At 43.9% G+C, this 18,802-nt stretch overlaps 2 protein-coding genes across 3 annotated transcripts in view; one reads left to right on the plus strand and one right to left on the minus strand.

The window, feature by feature from the left end:
• The window catches only part of LOC135377693 (T-box transcription factor TBX20-like), a 108,505-nt gene that overhangs the window by 18,292 nt on the left and 71,411 nt on the right, over positions 1-18,802 (minus strand). For both annotated transcript variants that reach the window (XM_064610291.1, XM_064610289.1), the window contains exon 2: positions 6,261-6,618. In XM_064610291.1, the coding sequence (XP_064466361.1) occupies positions 6,261-6,283 (23 nt within the window). In that variant the 5' untranslated portion in view covers positions 6,284-6,618. The remainder of the gene's footprint in view (positions 1-6,260; positions 6,619-18,802) is intronic.
• Positions 1,699-18,802, plus strand: part of LOC135377694 (5-hydroxytryptamine receptor 4-like) — a 132,606-nt gene continuing 115,502 nt past the window's right edge. Inside the window, exons 1-2 of the mRNA XM_064610292.1 lie at positions 1,699-1,758; positions 16,757-16,839. The gene's annotated coding sequence lies outside the window, so the exon portion shown is untranslated. The remainder of the gene's footprint in view (positions 1,759-16,756; positions 16,840-18,802) is intronic.

The raw sequence follows: 18,802 nt of genomic DNA on the forward strand, positions 1-18,802 counted from the left end.
ATTATACGCAGCTCCGTATGAATACATATTATTTTCTTTATTGCTTTTTTCTCCCCTCTCTGCGTGCGATCATCGTTACTGAGGCTGGTTTAATCACTCCGCGCCCTTCCATCTACATCTCTATGTTTGCACGTAGAAGCAGAAACAAAAGTGCAACGGAAGATTCGGAGTATAGTTTGTGTGTTGTGCGAGGAACAGTGAGGGTGCATTACTTATTCACCGGACCGCGCTTCTTATTTTCTTGCGCTCGCGTTGTGCGCGTACAGCGCGCAATTAACATAACAGGCTCCCCCTACCGGCGAAGCAAGGTTTGCAGTTTTTGCGGGACATTAAAAGGTAATCGGGAGAAATTATTATAATGTGTCCCGCGCGCGAAGCCTTAAAATTAGCCTCGCGAGGTGTCCTGCCGGCGACCACAGCGAACAAAGACAGCACAAATAAGAGGCACAGCAATTAGGAATGCCGAGTTTGTTTTACATGCGGCTTACACGTACGAATTTTAATTTAATGAAACGCGCTTCCAACGAGCTCGTGTGCTCGCGGGGACAAACAAACATTTAAGAGTCAGGTCGTCTTAATGGGACCCGAGTCTGAGTGAAATATTAAGCATTCGCGGTATGACAACTACGCTTGCTGCGGTAATACATGAACGGAGCCGTAGAATTTAATGTTTCCCCCCCATTTCGGGCTTCTACGTGCGCGCTTTCTGACACGAGGTGTATAATTATAGCGAGCATGTGTACAAGGGTTAAGCTTCTCAGTTTGTGGTTTGTGATTATCGGCTGCATTAATAACTTTTTGCTTAACTGGCATAAACGTTTTGGCAAGTAGTCAATTAACGTGAGTGAAAAGATGTGCGCCCACTTTTGTGCCCACTACTCGTAGATGCTATCTAGATATACAAATAAAACGCTAAACTAGAAAAAGCAGAGAAGGGGGAAAGACGGGCGTCACCAGTTTAGTAATTGTGCTACGCGAAGCTATAAATCCGAAATGACCATCTCACTAGGGTACCGTCCTGTCCTTCTGCTTAGCAAAAAAAAAAAAGAAAAAAAAAGAAGAAAGAAATCATCCGAGTAACGAACAAACAAAAGCACGCGATTTAACGCGTGCAACCACTGCGTTACGACCTCAGGTTGCGTAAGCGTCCCGACATAAAAAAAAAGAAGAAAGAAAAGACGAAGAAAGAAGAGTACGAAGCAAGCAAGATGGCCTTTTGCCCGCTTTTACCGTTGTTCCAACTTATGACTTCTGTAGCAAGAGAAAAAGGACTGACAGCAGGGGATAATTCTGATTTGCCTCATAATGGTGTCCTCATTATATCCCAGGAATGTTCGCCATCCCAAAATAGCTACATGAATTCAGAGTTTTTCATATCTCCACGAGTACACGCATGCAGACATTTGTCTCTGCTGTGACAGTTACGGTGCCTCACCACGTGCAGTATCTCACTCGTCATGTGTTATAACGTGTGTGCGTGGGAGTTTGTATGTTTCATCCCCATCCCACTATTTTATTACCCCACATGCACTGTGGTAGGGTATCGTAATAATTCCTGCGGTGAAATAACCCATCCCGCCGTCATGCATGTAACCGTGTCTACTGTGGAATGTCAAGCGCTGACGTAACATTTTTGCTGGTATTAAGCCAAATATAAAGTTAATTTACGCTTCTTTTTTTTATATATTACAGGCTATTTCTTTTATTTGCAACCCACAGAGGCTTTAGCAACCAACCACTACTCGATACTCTGAGCAGGTAATATTCACTTTCACTTTTTGTAGTGAATTTGATTTCTATTGATGACTATGTACGTTGCATATCTATCATTGATGTGAATTTTTGTTTGGTGCTATACATTATTCCTTATGCGTGTCATTGCTTCACATCAACGCTCAATCAGGGGTTCAGTTGACGTGCTCGATAATTGAGTAAATACCAAGCCTCCACGTCTACATATATGCAGTAGGTTCTCTGACTCCGACAGGTTGTCATCACGTCCTGTTGTGGCATAGCAGAATCATCATCATTGTGACCTCCTTCAATTTCCTTTAAATTGCGACACCTGCCAGCTTTCCACCCCTGAAATATTCACTGATCGGAACAAAGGATAGTGTGATCGAATTACCCTTCTTCTGGCGCTTATCACACACACACACACACACACGTGAATGACTACTGTTTATTCTGAGATTGACAATGCCTGCTCTATTTCCCCTATCTTCTGAAGTCCCACCCATAGTTTCTTGATGCGGTATGGCTTTTCTTACGAGCGCTTTTCTTGTAAAAGGAAAAGCGGCTCCAAAAATGGCACCGGGCACCGTGTGTAGGAAATGCCCCTCTAAACTTGTGTTATGTTGCACTATTATAATGTTATTCGATATTCAACAGAACAACACTGGGGAAGGAAAAACACTCACGCGAGGGCATTCACACCCGCGTTGAATTAATCATGTTCAAGCACAAAAACAAGCAAATCAAATTGAAAAGCACACGCGATTTGTGAGACAAGAAAACGGTGCACATTAATTCTCTAATCAAAACAAACGTTTTATGTGGAATCGGTGGGCATACAGCTGCAAGCCGCCTCTACATTACAGAAAGCGAATTTTGTTCGTTTGTATAAACAGTGTGCGCTTTGAACTAAAGCAGGCCTACTGATCCAACAGATATGCCGTGCAACGCATCAGAAACCCCCAGTGTGAGCGCAACAAAGAACCGTCAAGTCGATCTGTTAAGTTTTAGGCGCCAGCGCTTCGGAACCGATTGAAAGGACCATTTATTTTCCAACGTGCAGTTGAAACCGCGAAACTGGACCGAGGAACGGATGCAGCAGCCGTACAGATTTCGATGAAAAAGCGGGAAAGAAACAACACTCGCTGGCGGCGAATCTTTTCAAGTTGTAATGCTAATATCTCTCTCTCTCTCTTTATACAGTCTGTTCTTTTTATTACAAATTCGTATCTGCCGACTTTGGAGTTGTGTTTGTTTTCGTGCGCTTCAGCGATACAGTTATAACGCTTTTTGTTCGCCCGGCGAATACGCGAAAATGGGAGCGCGCGAGACAGCAACTTGAGAGTGAATTTTGACAAATGAGTCTCGCTTTCTCCTCCCTCTCCGATATCAGACTTTCACAAATTAGAAAGTTTGCAAATGGTCATTCATTTGCCTTCTGCTCTTTCTGTTTGCGCTTTATATCGACTCTAGTTTGTTTCTGCTGGCATTACTCCTCGGTATAAATTATATTTCGCAAATTCCTCAACTGATATACGCTGCGGTGCGAACGCATCTGTGCAGTTGGGGGATCTGTCTGGAACGTCGATAGCGCGGAAATGATATTTGTTTGTTTATGCTTTAGTAAGTTTATGGGTTAGTCTCAGAGTATAATGAGATTCGCCTTCGTGATAACTTATGCACACCGGCTGGGATCACGGTTTTACACTTCGTTTACTTCTTTCCCAAAACCAAACAGCACATAGTACTAAGCTGTATGACCATTGGCGTCTTTGCGTGCCCTTTCTAAGCGCATAGGTTTGATACCCGCGCTAAATATCTTAAGCAGATGTTTCCGTCAAGGTGAGCGACTTCATTCAGAAGCTGGTTTTCCAGTGCGAGCAAGTCTCAACAAAGGGTTACTAGTGATCCGAAATAATTGCGAGCTTTACGCATTATAGTGTGCCCGTTTTTACGGAGCACTTTTTTATGGCTCTACGTGGCCGTCCACGGGAGGCCCTAAGTCTGTTGCCTTGCCGTGTGAAGCCAAGTGTCCTAAAGCCGTACTCAGCAGGGGACCGCGAAGCGCACTTACTGTGTCAGCCGGAAACACTTTTCGAGGGACCCTTAATCCCAAAATTGTTATTCACCTAGTAAAATACTCGCCGCATTGTCTCGTATACGATGCCTCCAAGCAGATGCCGACCTTTCGAGTACAATTTGTAATCTGTCAAGGCATCCAACTGATAAGCATACTGGAAGCTTCTCAACTGTAAAGAAGAGCAATTACAGCTTGTGATAGTGAGGGAAGACCGTATATAATGGCGTGCATAGCAGTCAGGTTTCGCAGGAAAGGTTTCGCCGGCTCATTACCCCACAGCGCGTGAACCAGGTAGGACGATCCGCATAAAAATAAAAAATAAAAAGTTGTTTTCGCCGCTGCACGATTTGCATATTCTACAATAATTACGTAATGCTGAAAATGAATTTTGCTTTTCTCGTTCCCTCTCTCCTTACATATCAGGTATAGGTAGCATTTGCTTGACATCCTGTGCAAACTAAGGTTCTGATACGCCCTTATACCAACTGAAGGATAGCCATACCTACATTGTTTGAACTGGAGACGTTATTAGCTTCCTTGTTTTACATTTCAGGCGATCGTGTTGGCGATTCTAGTTGGAGACATTTAATCACTCACGGCGTACGCTCACCTTACTTTATTGTTTGACACTATAACATCGCCACTGACAGTATGTCGGCTTTTGTCTCAACATGAGCTGACTCGCGCCCTAAGATATTCTCACCAAGCAAATGTGGGGGCATTATGCGCATGCGGTGCAACCATGCCCTCTGGATCCATGAAGTGCTACATGGAAAACGATAATGCAAGACTTGTACATATCTTGGGTACCGTATTCAAAATATTGCATTTTAAATACGTTTGTTAGTAATTTAGTATATTCGTCAGTGCTTTTTCGTAAAAGTATATTTGTACTCTATTTCAATTTTTTTTCAGCATCTTCTACTCATACCCTAATTACTTTTCGTTTGTCTTTACACCATGTTCAGTTTCGCAACAAGGTACCCCTGTTTCCATTGTCTTTTTCTTTTTTGTGTCTTATTTTTCAAAGAAATAGAGGTTGGTTTGACTGACGAACACTGTGAAATGCAACTCCTACAGCCAGCGAGTATGCTTATTAATGCTTGTGCTTAAAGGCCGTAAGCACCAAACAGGCACCTTATGTTGACAGCTTGTTGCTTGCAAACCCAGCACAACAATTTTTATTTATTTATATATATATATATTTATATATCTTTAATAAGTTATACATGTGACACAGAACACTTTTTTTATGTTAATATGCTAGCAGAACTACGGCAAAAACGGCTCGGTGCGACGTCTGGTGGGAAATAATGCCCAATTCGTCAAGCAACAATGATCTATGTTCCCGAACGATTTGCTGATGCTTCTGATGGCTACGTAGCCGACCCAGTGTTGTCCGCATGCAATGTAGTTTTGTCGCCATACTTGACGAGGCAATACGCAGTTGGTGACCCACTTCCACACGCTGTTGTACGTAATTTTCAATTTTAATTTTCTAAAGAAACTACGAGTGCATCTGTGAGGAGAATACTGCTCTATACGGCACCTTCTATGCTGCTCTACTGCTTTACCTTCAAATAATAATAAAAAGACGGTAATCAGTTTCGTGCCCAGTACTTAAGTATCCTATGCACCTATTTGAGATCTTCAATGTATACCTTGTGAAGTATTGCCTACACTGGTCTTATTACTTTTCTTTCGAGTATCAGTACTGTATCTCAAGTACGTACTCGCTTCAGTATTTAGCATCGTATTTTAAATACATTTTCGTAGCACCTTGTACTCTACATGTCTGAATGTGACTAGTCAGCAACTATCACACTATAGGCATCGGTGTGCGGAGGCGCTTAAAACGAAAAACGCCATTTAGGATCGTCGTGCATTAAAACTGGTCTCATTAGCTTCGAAGCTAGACAATTACACTTTCACCGATTTGCAGCAACGTATATAAGGCCCGAAATAAAGGAGACGTGTCAGCAACCCGGCAATTATGACACCTAGAGCTGCCGAAGAAAGGAAGTCCTTCCGACATCACCATTAACATCGAACACCGTTTTTCATTCTCCTTCTCTCCTTTGGCCATTTGTGGTCATTATAACGCCTACCCCGAGCAAGAGAGCTGTTATTAAGCACGAGCACGGTGTGGTCTCGCAGAGACGAACACTTTTTTCGCTTTAGTCAGAACTCTCGGAGAACACGCTTTATAGAGAGCCGCCGCGTTATAATTCGCAGCTGTTAGAGAAGCTTGATCGTAGATCGCAGCGACGTATGGACGTGTGATATATTTGGAGGGGCGACAGCACAAGCATCTCGTGTATTCGACGTGCATGCCATTCGCGTGTTTACCCCTTTAGTTGGTCGAGATTTTCTTTGCCGTTACTGCGTATATTTTGTCCTCCTAAAATGGTACAGCGGTAAAACTGTCGTGCTAAGGAGTCCATACCTTCCAGATTTTGTGATGATCATCTCGGTACCCAGCTCGTGGAACTTGTCCCACAGCTCCTTGTTTTCCAAGTGACAGTCGACTAATAGGAGTTCTTCACTGTTGCATCGTGGTTTGAGTCCCGGGGCGTAAGGGTTGTTGCTGGACTTTGAAGAGGAACCTCCGCTGCTGCCACCGACGCCTCCGGAGTCCCTGGACGAGGAGCCATCTTCTCCAGGGGCCTCCGGAGAAACGGTGCTTCGGACAGGGGATGGAGATCGGGATTCTGCTGGACTAGTTGGGGGCTCACTTAAAGGGGATGACGGTGGCCGATGACTGGCACCGCATGAGGTGTCCTCTGAGTCGTCGCCAAATTGATCTGCAGAAAACGGAATGGATACGTACAACTATGTTTATCGTCAGAGAAACAGAGAATTGTACACTTACATCACTGTTTAATTCGTTAATGTTAAACCACTCCTAAGTGGTACAAAATATTCAGCTGTTGTGCAACTCTGCGACCTAATAGTACGAACCTAGTATCTCCTTGAGACGTGTTAGCGCCGCGAAGCAACTACGGCTATGAGCGGCGAATAGACGTGGACAGATGGAGAGAGAACAGCAGAAAGGAGTCGGGGACAGAGGGGTTAGTATTGCGTCGTGGGCCGATTTCAGGGGGAACTGTTCCGACATTCGTCTGGAACGTGTGCCGGAAAACCCCGGGAAAACCTGAGACAGCATAGCCGCTACCGGGATTCGAACCTGTGTCACCACTCAGTCTCGGCGGGGTAGACAATCATCCTAAACACTACTCCACGCGAGCTGGTCTCTCTGAATCTGAGGAGCAACACGACGAGGATGAAATGAAAAGAGGAGACTGGACAGAACGAAATGGAACCAACAGGGAGGACCGTTTTAATGCATTCGCACACTTTACGTGCTGTGTCGTGCACATATCCGAAGACAACATGCTACCGGGGAAAAACGAGGACACTAGGGCTTTATGCTGGAACCGTCTTTTATACGTCCTTTTATGCGTGTTATTTCAATCAACAGGGCAGAACTGTAATGATATATTCGCTTACTGATACATGCATCAATATCTGCGTTGCTACCATTAGGTTTAGCATGGCGGCCACATCAGATCAGCAGAAATGGTTAGGTTAGGTGAGTTTAGTTCTTTTTTTTCACTATGCGGTTGGGGGCTCCGACACGCGCGCAACGCTACGCTAGCGCCGTTTGGGATTTCAAACGGTGGATTCTTAACGGTGGCATTTCGGAATACCCCCACATTGCTTTAGGTTTGCAAAATCGACAAATATTAGACAGCCTGCCCTGCGATACTAGTTTAAGGCTTATTTGGTAAACCGAGATGGAACACAACTGGGCACATGCAAGATGGGAGTTTGGCGTTGGGACGAATATTGATTAGTAATATGCTGGTGATTACAGTTGGATCAGTTCTCGGGTGGCCTGCATTTCTAACTTTGGATTTCTGCATTTCTAACTTTGGTGATGGGAGTGGTACTTTGGAACTGAGGGATCTGCTTTTTAACTACCCCGGTTCCACGTACTGTTCTGTATGCATAATTTCAGATGTTACAGCAAAGCGCGCCTCGGAAACATCACTCTAAAAACGAGATGACTACAGTTCTAAGCTCAAACTACACTTCTAAGGTCAAGAAATATGTGTTCCCAAATGAAAGTCTTTGCGTGTCATGTAAAACGTTACCGGGTTACGAGTTTTTATAGCCGCCATGTATTCCGTATCAAACTCAAAGTCAACTTCTTGCGAAGCCTGCCGTTCCTTCAGAGGGTAAGACGTTCCCCGAGCTTCTGTAATTCCTTAGCGTGGCGTGATCCGTGCAAAGTGAGACAGCAAACTATGTTATATATCCCCGCCATCTAGTTTTTCTTTCTCTCTCTCTCTCTTCCCCTGGCTATATGTGGACCCGCCTTCTGCGGTCCCCTTCTCTCGCGGAACATGAAAACGTTTCGACTCAAACAGCATTTATGAACCGAGGCGGGTAATGCACAAAATATGGGGCAGAAAGTTTCCGAAGAACCAGTGACACGTTTTAAAACAGAAGGTCCCACAGATTAAAAGAGCAAATGCGCAGAAAAAGGCGCTTCCTGCAGTCGGGTATGCGCGGCAGGCAGCGCAATGGACAGAAATCCTGTTTCCCGCACGGAGGCGCAGCAGCAGCTCAACATCTGGTGACCTACCGCAGACACGGGAACGCGGTGTCGTTTTTCGACCACGGCGACAAACTGGGCTTCAGAATGTCGCAGTGGGAGAAGAAGTGCAACCTCCGAAGTTGGAGTCTGCTGCTGTTTCAACGCTGCCAATATACGTATAGCCGCGAAAGACACCTTTCTTCGTCGTGCAATTTGGAACGTGCACACACAAAAGCTCACAAAGGTGTGCGCCGGTAATTTTTCGCGGAGCCTGTTTTCAAAGCAGCACTGCGCGCATTGATGATGATGGTGTTTGTTTTATAGTCCGCTCACCGCCCACACGTTTGAGAGGGGCGACTCCTATATGTGAATTATGCCATTAAAGGAACGCTTCATTCGACTGTTATTCTTTTTGAAGGTTTTCGATAGAGTTGCTTCAGCAGAAATTATAAGCTTTATCAGGGCGTATGCGAGGAAGCGTCACGGCATGCGCAATGCGTCCTTATCGTTCCATCTCACCAAGCGTGCAACCGCCAACCGTGAAAAGCCTCCACTTTCAGTCGCGACCGATACGGCCGCTTACGTTCCCTGCTAATAACATCCATTCTATACTTGCTCGAATAATGATTCCTCCCCGCCTTTTGTTGCGCGCATGCTGGACACAGGTGATCGACGCATCTCTCGGGCATGATTCGTCTGCCGTTATATAAGGGGGCGTTTAAACTTAAAATTTACTGCTGCCAGCATCTGGATAATGAATGTTGCCGTTGATAGATACACGTGACTGGGCCAGTCACTCGTGTCCTGTAGTGGCGGGTTGAGAAGTGATACGATCTACGATGTAGAATACACAAGTAACACGGCTCCAGGGTGATACGAAGAACAGCGTCACAAAACATGTGATGAACATGGCGACTCGTTTGTTTCAAACTGCGTGGTATTGTTAACATCCTTAAAGGTGTTTTACCTTAACAGTTTTCTGGTGTGCATGATTCGTATCAGGAGGTTCGTTTGCACATCTGCTTTTCTTTTCTTCTTCTTCTTTTTTTTTTCATATAACTTGATGTTGTTCCCTACACTTACTCGCTTGACATTGATTTTCGAAATACATGTTCTGGAGCCGTCGAACTTGCTAAATTTTTCTCGCTTGTTTCGGACATATGATATCTATAGCTCGAACATTTTAGAATATATCATTTTGCTAATCGATTTTGTTGCTTGATGCAGTAATTCTCTGCACAGTGGGAGCATTACTGCTTCTACATTGAGCTTTATGTAGCAGCTGCTATTATGCTTCTTTCCCCCTCATTTGTCTTTCATTTTCGCCTGACATTTCGAGACTAGATGTTGCTTCGTTTCTTCTTCTTTTTTTTTTTTTATTCGCATTCAAAGGCTTCATAACTCTCTCTGTGCGCTTCAACCGCTTACTCTTTTCATTTGTGTGCCATTTATTAGAGGTAATTAACTCAGCGTTGTAGTAACTCTTTCTATAAAGAATGATTCCGAAATTGCTGCCGCATCTGTAATGAAGGCAGCTTGGATGTTTGCAATGCAAGTAAGCGAACAGCGAATGGCAGACAACGAGCAACACTTTTCTTTTTTTTTTTTTTTTCGCTACGATTTTGTAGCACTACCGGAGTACGCCATTTACGGTGAATTTGCATGCGCTCTTAAGCGAGGGGTTCTATAGCATTCTATCAAGTTAGAGAACGTGAACGAACCGCATAGCGAACTGTAGTCGCGCGCAGTCACACGGAAGTAGGAAATTATGGCGTGGAATATGCCTCATTTCTCGCCGTAAATGTCCCACCATTCTGTTCCATACACAACTACTACGCAGACTTGGTACCAAATTCAATCGTATCCGTCGAGTAGAAATTCAGCAAGGAACGCAGACCCCTAGAGGATCCCGAAATTAAAAATACCACATCTTGTTACAAAACCTTCTCCTTTTTGTCACCTCCTTATTCAGCGGCCTCTTGCGATGAGACAGTCATAAAGCCTGAAGCAAAACACCTTATTGCTTGTCTCCCTTCAAAAAGAAGCGATCATATCTTGGTTTCCATGTGATGAATGGCACGCCGCCCCGAGCCAACGACTTCCGAAATTTCAGCCGGGTCTCAAACCAGCCGGGAGAAAGGAGGACCACCCACACCCAGATGCGCGTGTGCCACAGCTATCACGTTGTGCTTGCTTTAGATTGTCCGTTTTCTTTTTAAAGGGCTGGGTTGAAAGTGTGTGCTGTTAACGGGAGCTCCTGGGTTTCGGTTTTCACATTCCCGGTATTACACTGGTAGCGTTGTGCGCGGATTCCGCCGGCAGAAGTGAGGGTAACGCAACCCTAAAGCGGAGAGCAGGAGTCTCTTTTTCTGACACCAAGTCTCGGAGACAGTTCTTTGTTTGTTGTCTTCACGATTCTTGCATTTTATAACCCTAGCGTGCACATTCAGCAAGCCGTAAAGGCGTTGAAAACGTGGGAGGCCTGTCTGCAGTAAGCACTGTCTGGTTGGTATAGCATTCGCGGACGCAAACCCGCATGCTCTGCAATGTATAAGACAAAGTAAGCGCGAAATGTTTCCAATCTACCTTCCGTTCGCACGACGTTGTGTATTTCTGTATTATACAGCAGGCTGTTGAAAATGTTTCCCGGCAAAGCTTTGAATTATTTCTTCGGCGTTATTCGGTTCCTCGCCCAAAACGTCTTCTGTCGAACTTTGTCAAAGTTTACGGCGGGGCCCGAGGTGTTTAATTACAGGCGAACCAAACTATGGTCGCAGCTATACATTATGCATAGCCTGGGGCGCGCTCTATAGCAATGGTTCTCAATGTTCGCCGCTTTATTTCGAATAACTTTGGGGTTATGAAGAAACATTATCCAGTTTGCGATGTGATCGCGCATATTCAGGGTGCTTTCGTGCTCCAAACATTCTGGGTTTCCTTAGCGACTCCCTTTGTCCCCTGCTAACGAAGGTGACTATATACCGTCGGGGGCTATAGGAATATCGAGGGGCCCCCGTTGTCCATCTTGGAACTCCTCCCTTGCACTACGGAGTTTTAGTGCATCGGAAGCGCTCTACGAAAAAGATGCGATAAAGGTCGCTGTCAAATCCAAGCTCAGCGATATGATGTCAGCCAGTTGAAATAAATAGCGCTATTGGTTGCCGTATTTTCGGAACCGTTATCGTGAACACCTTCGGATCTACTAGAACTCCCTAATAGCTGCCCGGAGCCACCATATGCGCTAATTTTTTTCAGCGTAGTACCTTTATTATTCGTTCCAGTTCAATACGAGCTCTTTGAAAACAAAGAAAGAAAAGTCTCGCGAGTCACGTCCTCCTTTCGCGGAAAATAATTTTCTACTACCATTCCGTTTTAAAAAAATATCGCTGCAAATCTGCTATCGTGCTTGTATCACCGAAGGAGCCTCTTTGACGGTGCCGCAACAACACAAAAAAATTCTAATTCTCTAATGCATTACTTTCTATTGGAACTTGATTTCTCCACAGCGTGAATTGCGGCAACGCCAATGATTCGGCCATGTTTCAACGTTATCAGTAGTTCCTAATGCCTCGGTGAGATACGGAGGGGTGAAAGACTCTCGAGGGAAATGCATCTGTTTGAAGCGTTATCATTTGGGTAATGCAACTGTTGACGTGTATGGATTTTAAAATGGGACTTTGTGGTGTCGTCTGAAACATCTCGTATTCAGACAATGTCTGTCACATCTCGCACAGTGATGCTCAAATGCGGCATTCGCCAGACCATCTGCCTTGGGTACATTTCCGCTAGCAAGGAACAACGGTCGATCAAGACGTACTCTGACTTCTTCTTCTTTTTAAATTCATATTCCTGAAATAATTTCTAATATTTAGATTCCACTGGCTAAAAAAAAAAGATAAAGACGCCGTCAAGTCCACGAAAGAGGTTGTCAGAATAAAATTCAAACGGTCACGAGCATCTAGTGTTTAGTGACAAGCTCTCATCAGTTGAACTGATGAAGTGCAGATTCTGCTCGAAAGCCTGTCCTGTCATGTGACTGGCTTACGATAACACACACACATATATAAACTTATTTTTAATAACTACTTACTTAACTACTTATTTTTCTTTTTGTGGTGGACAGATTAATCCCTGCTCTTGAAACAACGATAGACATCCATAAGTTCGGAGATATCACGTATCTCCTATTTCAGGTGCCCAACGATAGTAAAAACAGCTCATTTCTTATAGCATGCGGCGAAAATCTATGGGAAGTGACACTTCGTAAACGCTTTCAGCAGTTCATTATCGATTATGTTTGGCAAAAGTTCTGGCTTGTGAAAGTTCCGTCCGGCACAGCCCCTTATTCAGTTTCCAGTGTTCACGCCAGGCCGCCGCCATGATATTCATACTGACTGTTGGAAGAGATAGGAGATAAACGCATTTCTGTAACTATAGCCATGCCTATTTTAACCCAACGTTCTGTTTCTAACATTTACTTGGAGAGATGCCTTCGAAACTATTCGAATGGATAGTATGTTCGATATCGGTGCCTGTTTTTTTATCACCCACTCCCCTTCTATTATCAGGATACGCGCAATCGAGCGTCAAATAGTTTGAAGCCAGAGTTTGTAGTCAGTAGTTTGAGCGTCAAATAGTCCCGTAGCCTCCCGATATTTCATATACGTACTTAGTGAATATCGCATTGCTGAATATCAGCCAAGTGCACAAGTCTCAAGCGTCTTAATATTCGTAGAAACATTCGATACGCTCCAGCATTTGCCTACGGCGCCTATTTTCTCATTGTTGGGATATGTCGTTATTTCTCTCTCTAAAAATGCTAAAAGCTCAAGATAATTGGGCTCGATATGTCAACACCAGTAGCAGGTATATATTATATCAATGCAGTCACAGCTGAGAATCTCTCATAGCAAAGAAACTCATGACATGTGTCCAACCAGCCTGTGTAGTAATTGACTTTTCAGGGTCACCGAGCATCTTAGTTCAATCCGCCGTCTGTGTCTTCTCACGCATGCCACAAAGTTAGGAACCCGCTGTTCTTCTTTCTGCGCCACTTGATTTTCCACTTCCTCTTTTGGTCTTGTGCGGTGCCACCTGCTTTAGTAGTTGCTTAATTGCAAGAAAAATGGCGGTGTGATAGTGAGGCTCAATTGAGGAGGAGGGCACCACTTTGAGGAAGTCAAACCACGTCTTATTCATTGCAGAGGAGTAACACGGTTGCTGAAATATTCATGCGCACACCGGGACCATGTAGGGGCTGAATATTATAGTGCCAAACAACCGGAACAAAAAGTGGGAAAATATGAACTAGGCGTTGTATACGTCACCATGAAGTCTCGCCTGAAAGTAACCGGTCATCGACATACATTTTTCAGTTGCAGGTCAGCTGAATTGTCATTAGCTTGTTATGTGGGGTTGGCGTGCACCTGTCTTCCCTGTCTTCCATAGTGGCTTTTCCTGTCAAAATAAATAGATCCCCCCCCTTTCTTCCCTATAGTCATCTATTGCGTTTGCGGGAATGCTCAGACCCCATGCAGGGTGGTGTTATTCTGATGTATCTCTGTATGCTATCTGCGCATATCATTACGAAGAGTACTCCTCTAGATTTTTTAGATGAAAACATTCGCAAACGTGAAATACTCTTCACATCCAATGTCGCATCCAATAAAGAACAGAAGACACAATTGCGTATTGCGAATGCGTCTCTTCTGAAAGCACAGCGCAGATTCATCCTGTATGTAGCGTGTTCGTGTGACAAGTCGTCTGCTAAAATATCTAGCCAGGCAATCTGCGCTCATTCATGTTGCCGATGCAATTCTGTCGAATGCTCGATAACTGAGAAAGAACACGCTCTTTCAAGATCAGTTCACCATATCTCCATTTTATTTTCTCCATGTACCAGGCCAAACCAAACCAGTTCACTATTTTTTGACTGTGGAAGTCGTCCCTATAGTGCTTTGCAAGTGCATTGCCATAGCATGTAGCATATAGTATAGTGTATTAGTCTTCCGTAATTCTGCCCTTCTTCCTTCTATGTTTACAATAGGTCTCTACGAAAGGCTCGTATGTGCATACCTCAGTGCATTTACCACATCCGGGTTCTATCAGAAACGTTCAGACCCATGGAAACTCCCGTTTCACAGGTTGGCGACTGAATATTCCGAAACCTAGAATAGATAAATGGTACCAATATGTCATCTGTATTGACATTTGTTGCGTAGCGCGCAAAATAAAACTATTTCCATTATTAACGACCGCATACCACCGGCCAACCTGTTCTGGCTGCTTTGTATGGATAGCGTCCGGTGCGGGGTTGTCTGGCCATGAATTATTTCTTAGGTCTTTCCCGCAAAAATACAAAATCATGTCATTCGAATTATGAAAGGACGTAGAAGAGCTATGATATTAAATGTGAAGAAACGGAAAGATGTGGCATTCGTCCGAAGAGCATTGCCACACAGGCTGAAATATGATGGATCATATGCATAGCATAAGAAAATTTTCCGCCTGGCTTGTGTCAATTGTTAGCCTCACCCTTTCTGCCACGCAGACAAGATTTCAATTATACAACTATATGACGTCTTCTTTAAATCGCAAGCAGCAAGTGGACTGCATTTAGACTTCGCTGAAGCTTTCTGTGAAATTTTGATGCAAACTGGCTTTCGGAAAGTGGGCATCATTGTGTGGAACCGCTCCGTAATTTATTGGCTGAGTGCATGACCATCGCAATGATCCCAGTTTCGTGTATTTTTATAACTGTAATAAATAAGTCACCAAAAGGGTATTTGTTAGTAAAAGGAAAAGATTATCGGTGACGATTGCGTCGATCAATATATATGTTTAAAAAAAACGGCATTGTATGCAGTTGGTTGAGGTAAATGGATTGGATTAGATTGAGAAGAAGAATAGTACGAGGTTAAAGGCGAACAGCAGCTGGCTATTGTTCTTCAGTATTAGCATTATCGACACACACAGAGTTAGTGAATTTACTGTGACCTTGAATGTTATTTCTGGGCCTCATGTGACAATCGATTTTTTTTATCTCTTTTCCTCAATTCAGAACTCGGGTAGCCGGCCATCCTTCACGAGCACACTCACTCCATTTTATTTTTTCTCCCACCAAACCAAACCAACGTTACCAACCATTTGTTAGGGGATAATCCTGTAATACCACAGCGGCGTTAAAAGCGAAATAGAATACTCCAAACGCACGATGAAACGAACAACACGATGTGACGCCCCCCCCCCCCCCCCCCTCCTCCGATATATAGAACCCAACGACAGAATATTAATCTTAAAGAATCTGTTAAAAATGGCCATCCTCGCAAATTTTAACGTGGGTAACCGTCATGTTCCATCCACTAATTGACATCTGCAGTAACGTGATCATTTTGCCTCAACTAAGTCAGACCCTCCCAGGTTCTCCAACAAACTTTTTTTTTACCCACATCCATTTGACAACTATTCTGTGCTATGTTGTGTGTTGCATGTTGCCGACCCTCTGTAAATGTGTCGAGAAAGGTGGCTTCTCTATATCGTGCCGCACTGCTGGTATTGGGGAAAAAAGCAAAACATGAAGCTGCAGGCAGGGTCAACATGGCTGCCGGTGACTCCATAGCACTTATAGCTGCTTGCTGCATTCTAATGAAAGGTAATGAAGCAAAAAGAATAAAAAATAAGTGTAGCAAGATGGCTGTGGAGAGAAACTGACTGCGAAAAGATTGACAAAAAGTCACTTAAGGAAGAGAGACAGAGCAAGAGAAGCCAAAGGGTCAAAATACAGTGTCCGCCCCGATATCTTGAAGAAAAGATATCAGAGCATCCCGGGCATTCCGCCTGCGGGGTGATCAAGTACACAAAACGGTCAAACTATTAAAGGGACGGCTATCCAGTGCCGCGAGCGGGGACTGAAGGCGATTCCTTGCGACAGAGTATACCGCACACACGACATCATAATATGCTGTGTATCCTCAAGCACGCCCGAACACTTAAGGAGACACCGATCTCCCTATCTTATGGAGCTGCCGGCCACTGCTGCTTTACCTCAAGTGAGTCAGTTTCTCCACACACTCACAAACACAGAAGGGAAGTATTCTTTACATTGGTACAGCTAAAGTGCGCTTTTGTGAAGTGCATACCGAACATGAAAATATGAACAGCGTGAATTGATTGAAATTGCAACACCACATTTAGTGACGCGAATATTATTGTCCCCCAGCCTGATGTGATGTGTAGTGTTCGGTTACATGTCTTCGATATAGCTCGCAAAGGTGGTGATCACATAAACCGCCGTGTATACGAGAATTCTGCTACATCTGTTCTTTCGTTGCTTTTTTTAGCTTCTTCGACGTGATGAACGTGACTTCAAGTGCAGCCAGGGCTTGTGCAGCGTCTTCTATGGTAATTAGGCGGCACCATCAAAGTGAGTACAGCGAACAACAAAGGCGTTCATGGAAGCGCTGGTGGTGGATTCAGCCAGGACCAATTGAAGATGCTAATCATAGAAGTCCTTACAGAAAACAGAAATGTTCTCTATGGTTTCAACTAGTCGCTAAATTTTATCATTTTAGCGAAGGAGCAATGTCTCTGTTTTGCGACGGTGCACGTTGAGCACGACTCACAAATGATGAATGCCTCGCTTTGTGACGGTACATAAGTTGCCGCACGTGTGTTACTAAATTCCCCTTGTTGCCGTTTGTGTGTCGCTTTGGCAGTCGTCTACCTGCCGATAAAGTATGCCAGCACATATTTATGAAGGTGTTAACGTTACGCAGCTGTTCTTTGGAATACGTACCAGATGCTGAACTCGTTGTCTTGGAAAATATCTTACGGGGGCTACGTTGCAGTTTAACGCACACCACCAAAAACTCTTTCCTGTTCCCGCTAGACAGCTTTCCAGTTTGAGACGCAGGTCTCACGGGTTGTCGTCGACGAAGATGCTGTTGCTACTTGAATTGATCTACAAATGAGTTAACACATGTAAACGGCTTTACTTATTGTTTCCCATGCAACGTTTGTTCATTAGCGGAGTTGATTATCTGACATATTTGAAAGCGCATTATTTATCTTCCAATGAAGTGTGATGGTTTTGGTTAAAGGACCGGATGGGGGTGGCACAAAGCATGAAGGTAAAAATGGAGACCAGAAAGAATAGTTGTGAACTTGAGACATATTAAAACGAAAAAAGTACTACAGTTGAGGATCAGGATTTCAATTTAAGGCGCCAAGGTATTAACAGGCATAACGTTGTGATACGATAGATATACGATAGGACATAAGATACGATAAATAATACCCCATATTCACAAACCCGAACACAACCCCTACTGATTCATAAAAATATGTCAAATCATGCTGTTCGCATTTAAATTACTGAGGTAATGTATATCGAAAAGTAGGGTATAATATATAAATGGAATATAATGGGTATTTCAAACAGAGTCTGTTCTTCCAACTGGGTCCAGTAGAAGAACACAATCAGTTCGAAGATTCGGCGGCTCCCAATATTATCGACCTGAGCTTTCTTGGCAGCTTGCTAGCATCTCTGACCGGCAATCAGAGAGTGCGGGTTCGAATCCCACTGCTGATGCCTTTCATCATTCAATTGAGGCTTCTGCTTCTATATGAGGTAATATATATTTCATTTTGTGAAGCTTTCTCATTATGTTTTCTTAATACTTGCTCCTCTACAGCAACAACATGATTTGTAAATATAGTTGAGCTCTGCTCTCTGTGTACTAGTCAAGCTATACAAACCGCGAGCTCTCATAATGCTATTTGTTGGAAGACAAAGCTACGTACGTTATGACAGTGTTGCTTGTTAAAGTGCTGAACGCATGTTTCCGCATATCTGGTAACACTGCATATGAAATGAGACGTGTCGGCGCAGCATGGTGTATGTTGCAATAATATTACATATGTTAACACCAGCGACAGTGAGTCATATTGTCCTAAACAAACAACGCTAGAAGAAAAAGAAGGTATCTAAAAAGTGTAGACAAGTAGTAGTTTGGTACACTATTCGCAGTTTTCGTGCTCATGAGGAACGGACAAATTGTGCTGGTGTGAGCTTTTTAAAACAAACAAAAAAAAAACACCAGGGAATCTTGTGGGTTGAGTGTTGTGGCTAGAAAACCTTGTGATACTGCAGCCCATTTTTATCCTTGCTTCTCCGAAATTAATTTTACAAATATGTCCGATGAAATCGCTATATTTTCTTGGTACTACGACGAGATATATATAAGAAATAGCTGTCTTACTGATGCCAAGCGGGACACGAATTGAATGAAGGAACGACTGCACCCAACATTTATCCTCGTTGTCAGCATCGGTCGTCGTTTACGCGTTTCCAAGAGTGACGGACGCGGCGGAGCGGTTTCTTCTGA

Source organism: Ornithodoros turicata, chromosome 1 (genome assembly GCF_037126465.1).
Source record: "Ornithodoros turicata isolate Travis chromosome 1, ASM3712646v1, whole genome shotgun sequence".
Lineage (NCBI taxonomy): Eukaryota > Metazoa > Arthropoda > Arachnida > Ixodida > Argasidae > Ornithodoros > Ornithodoros turicata.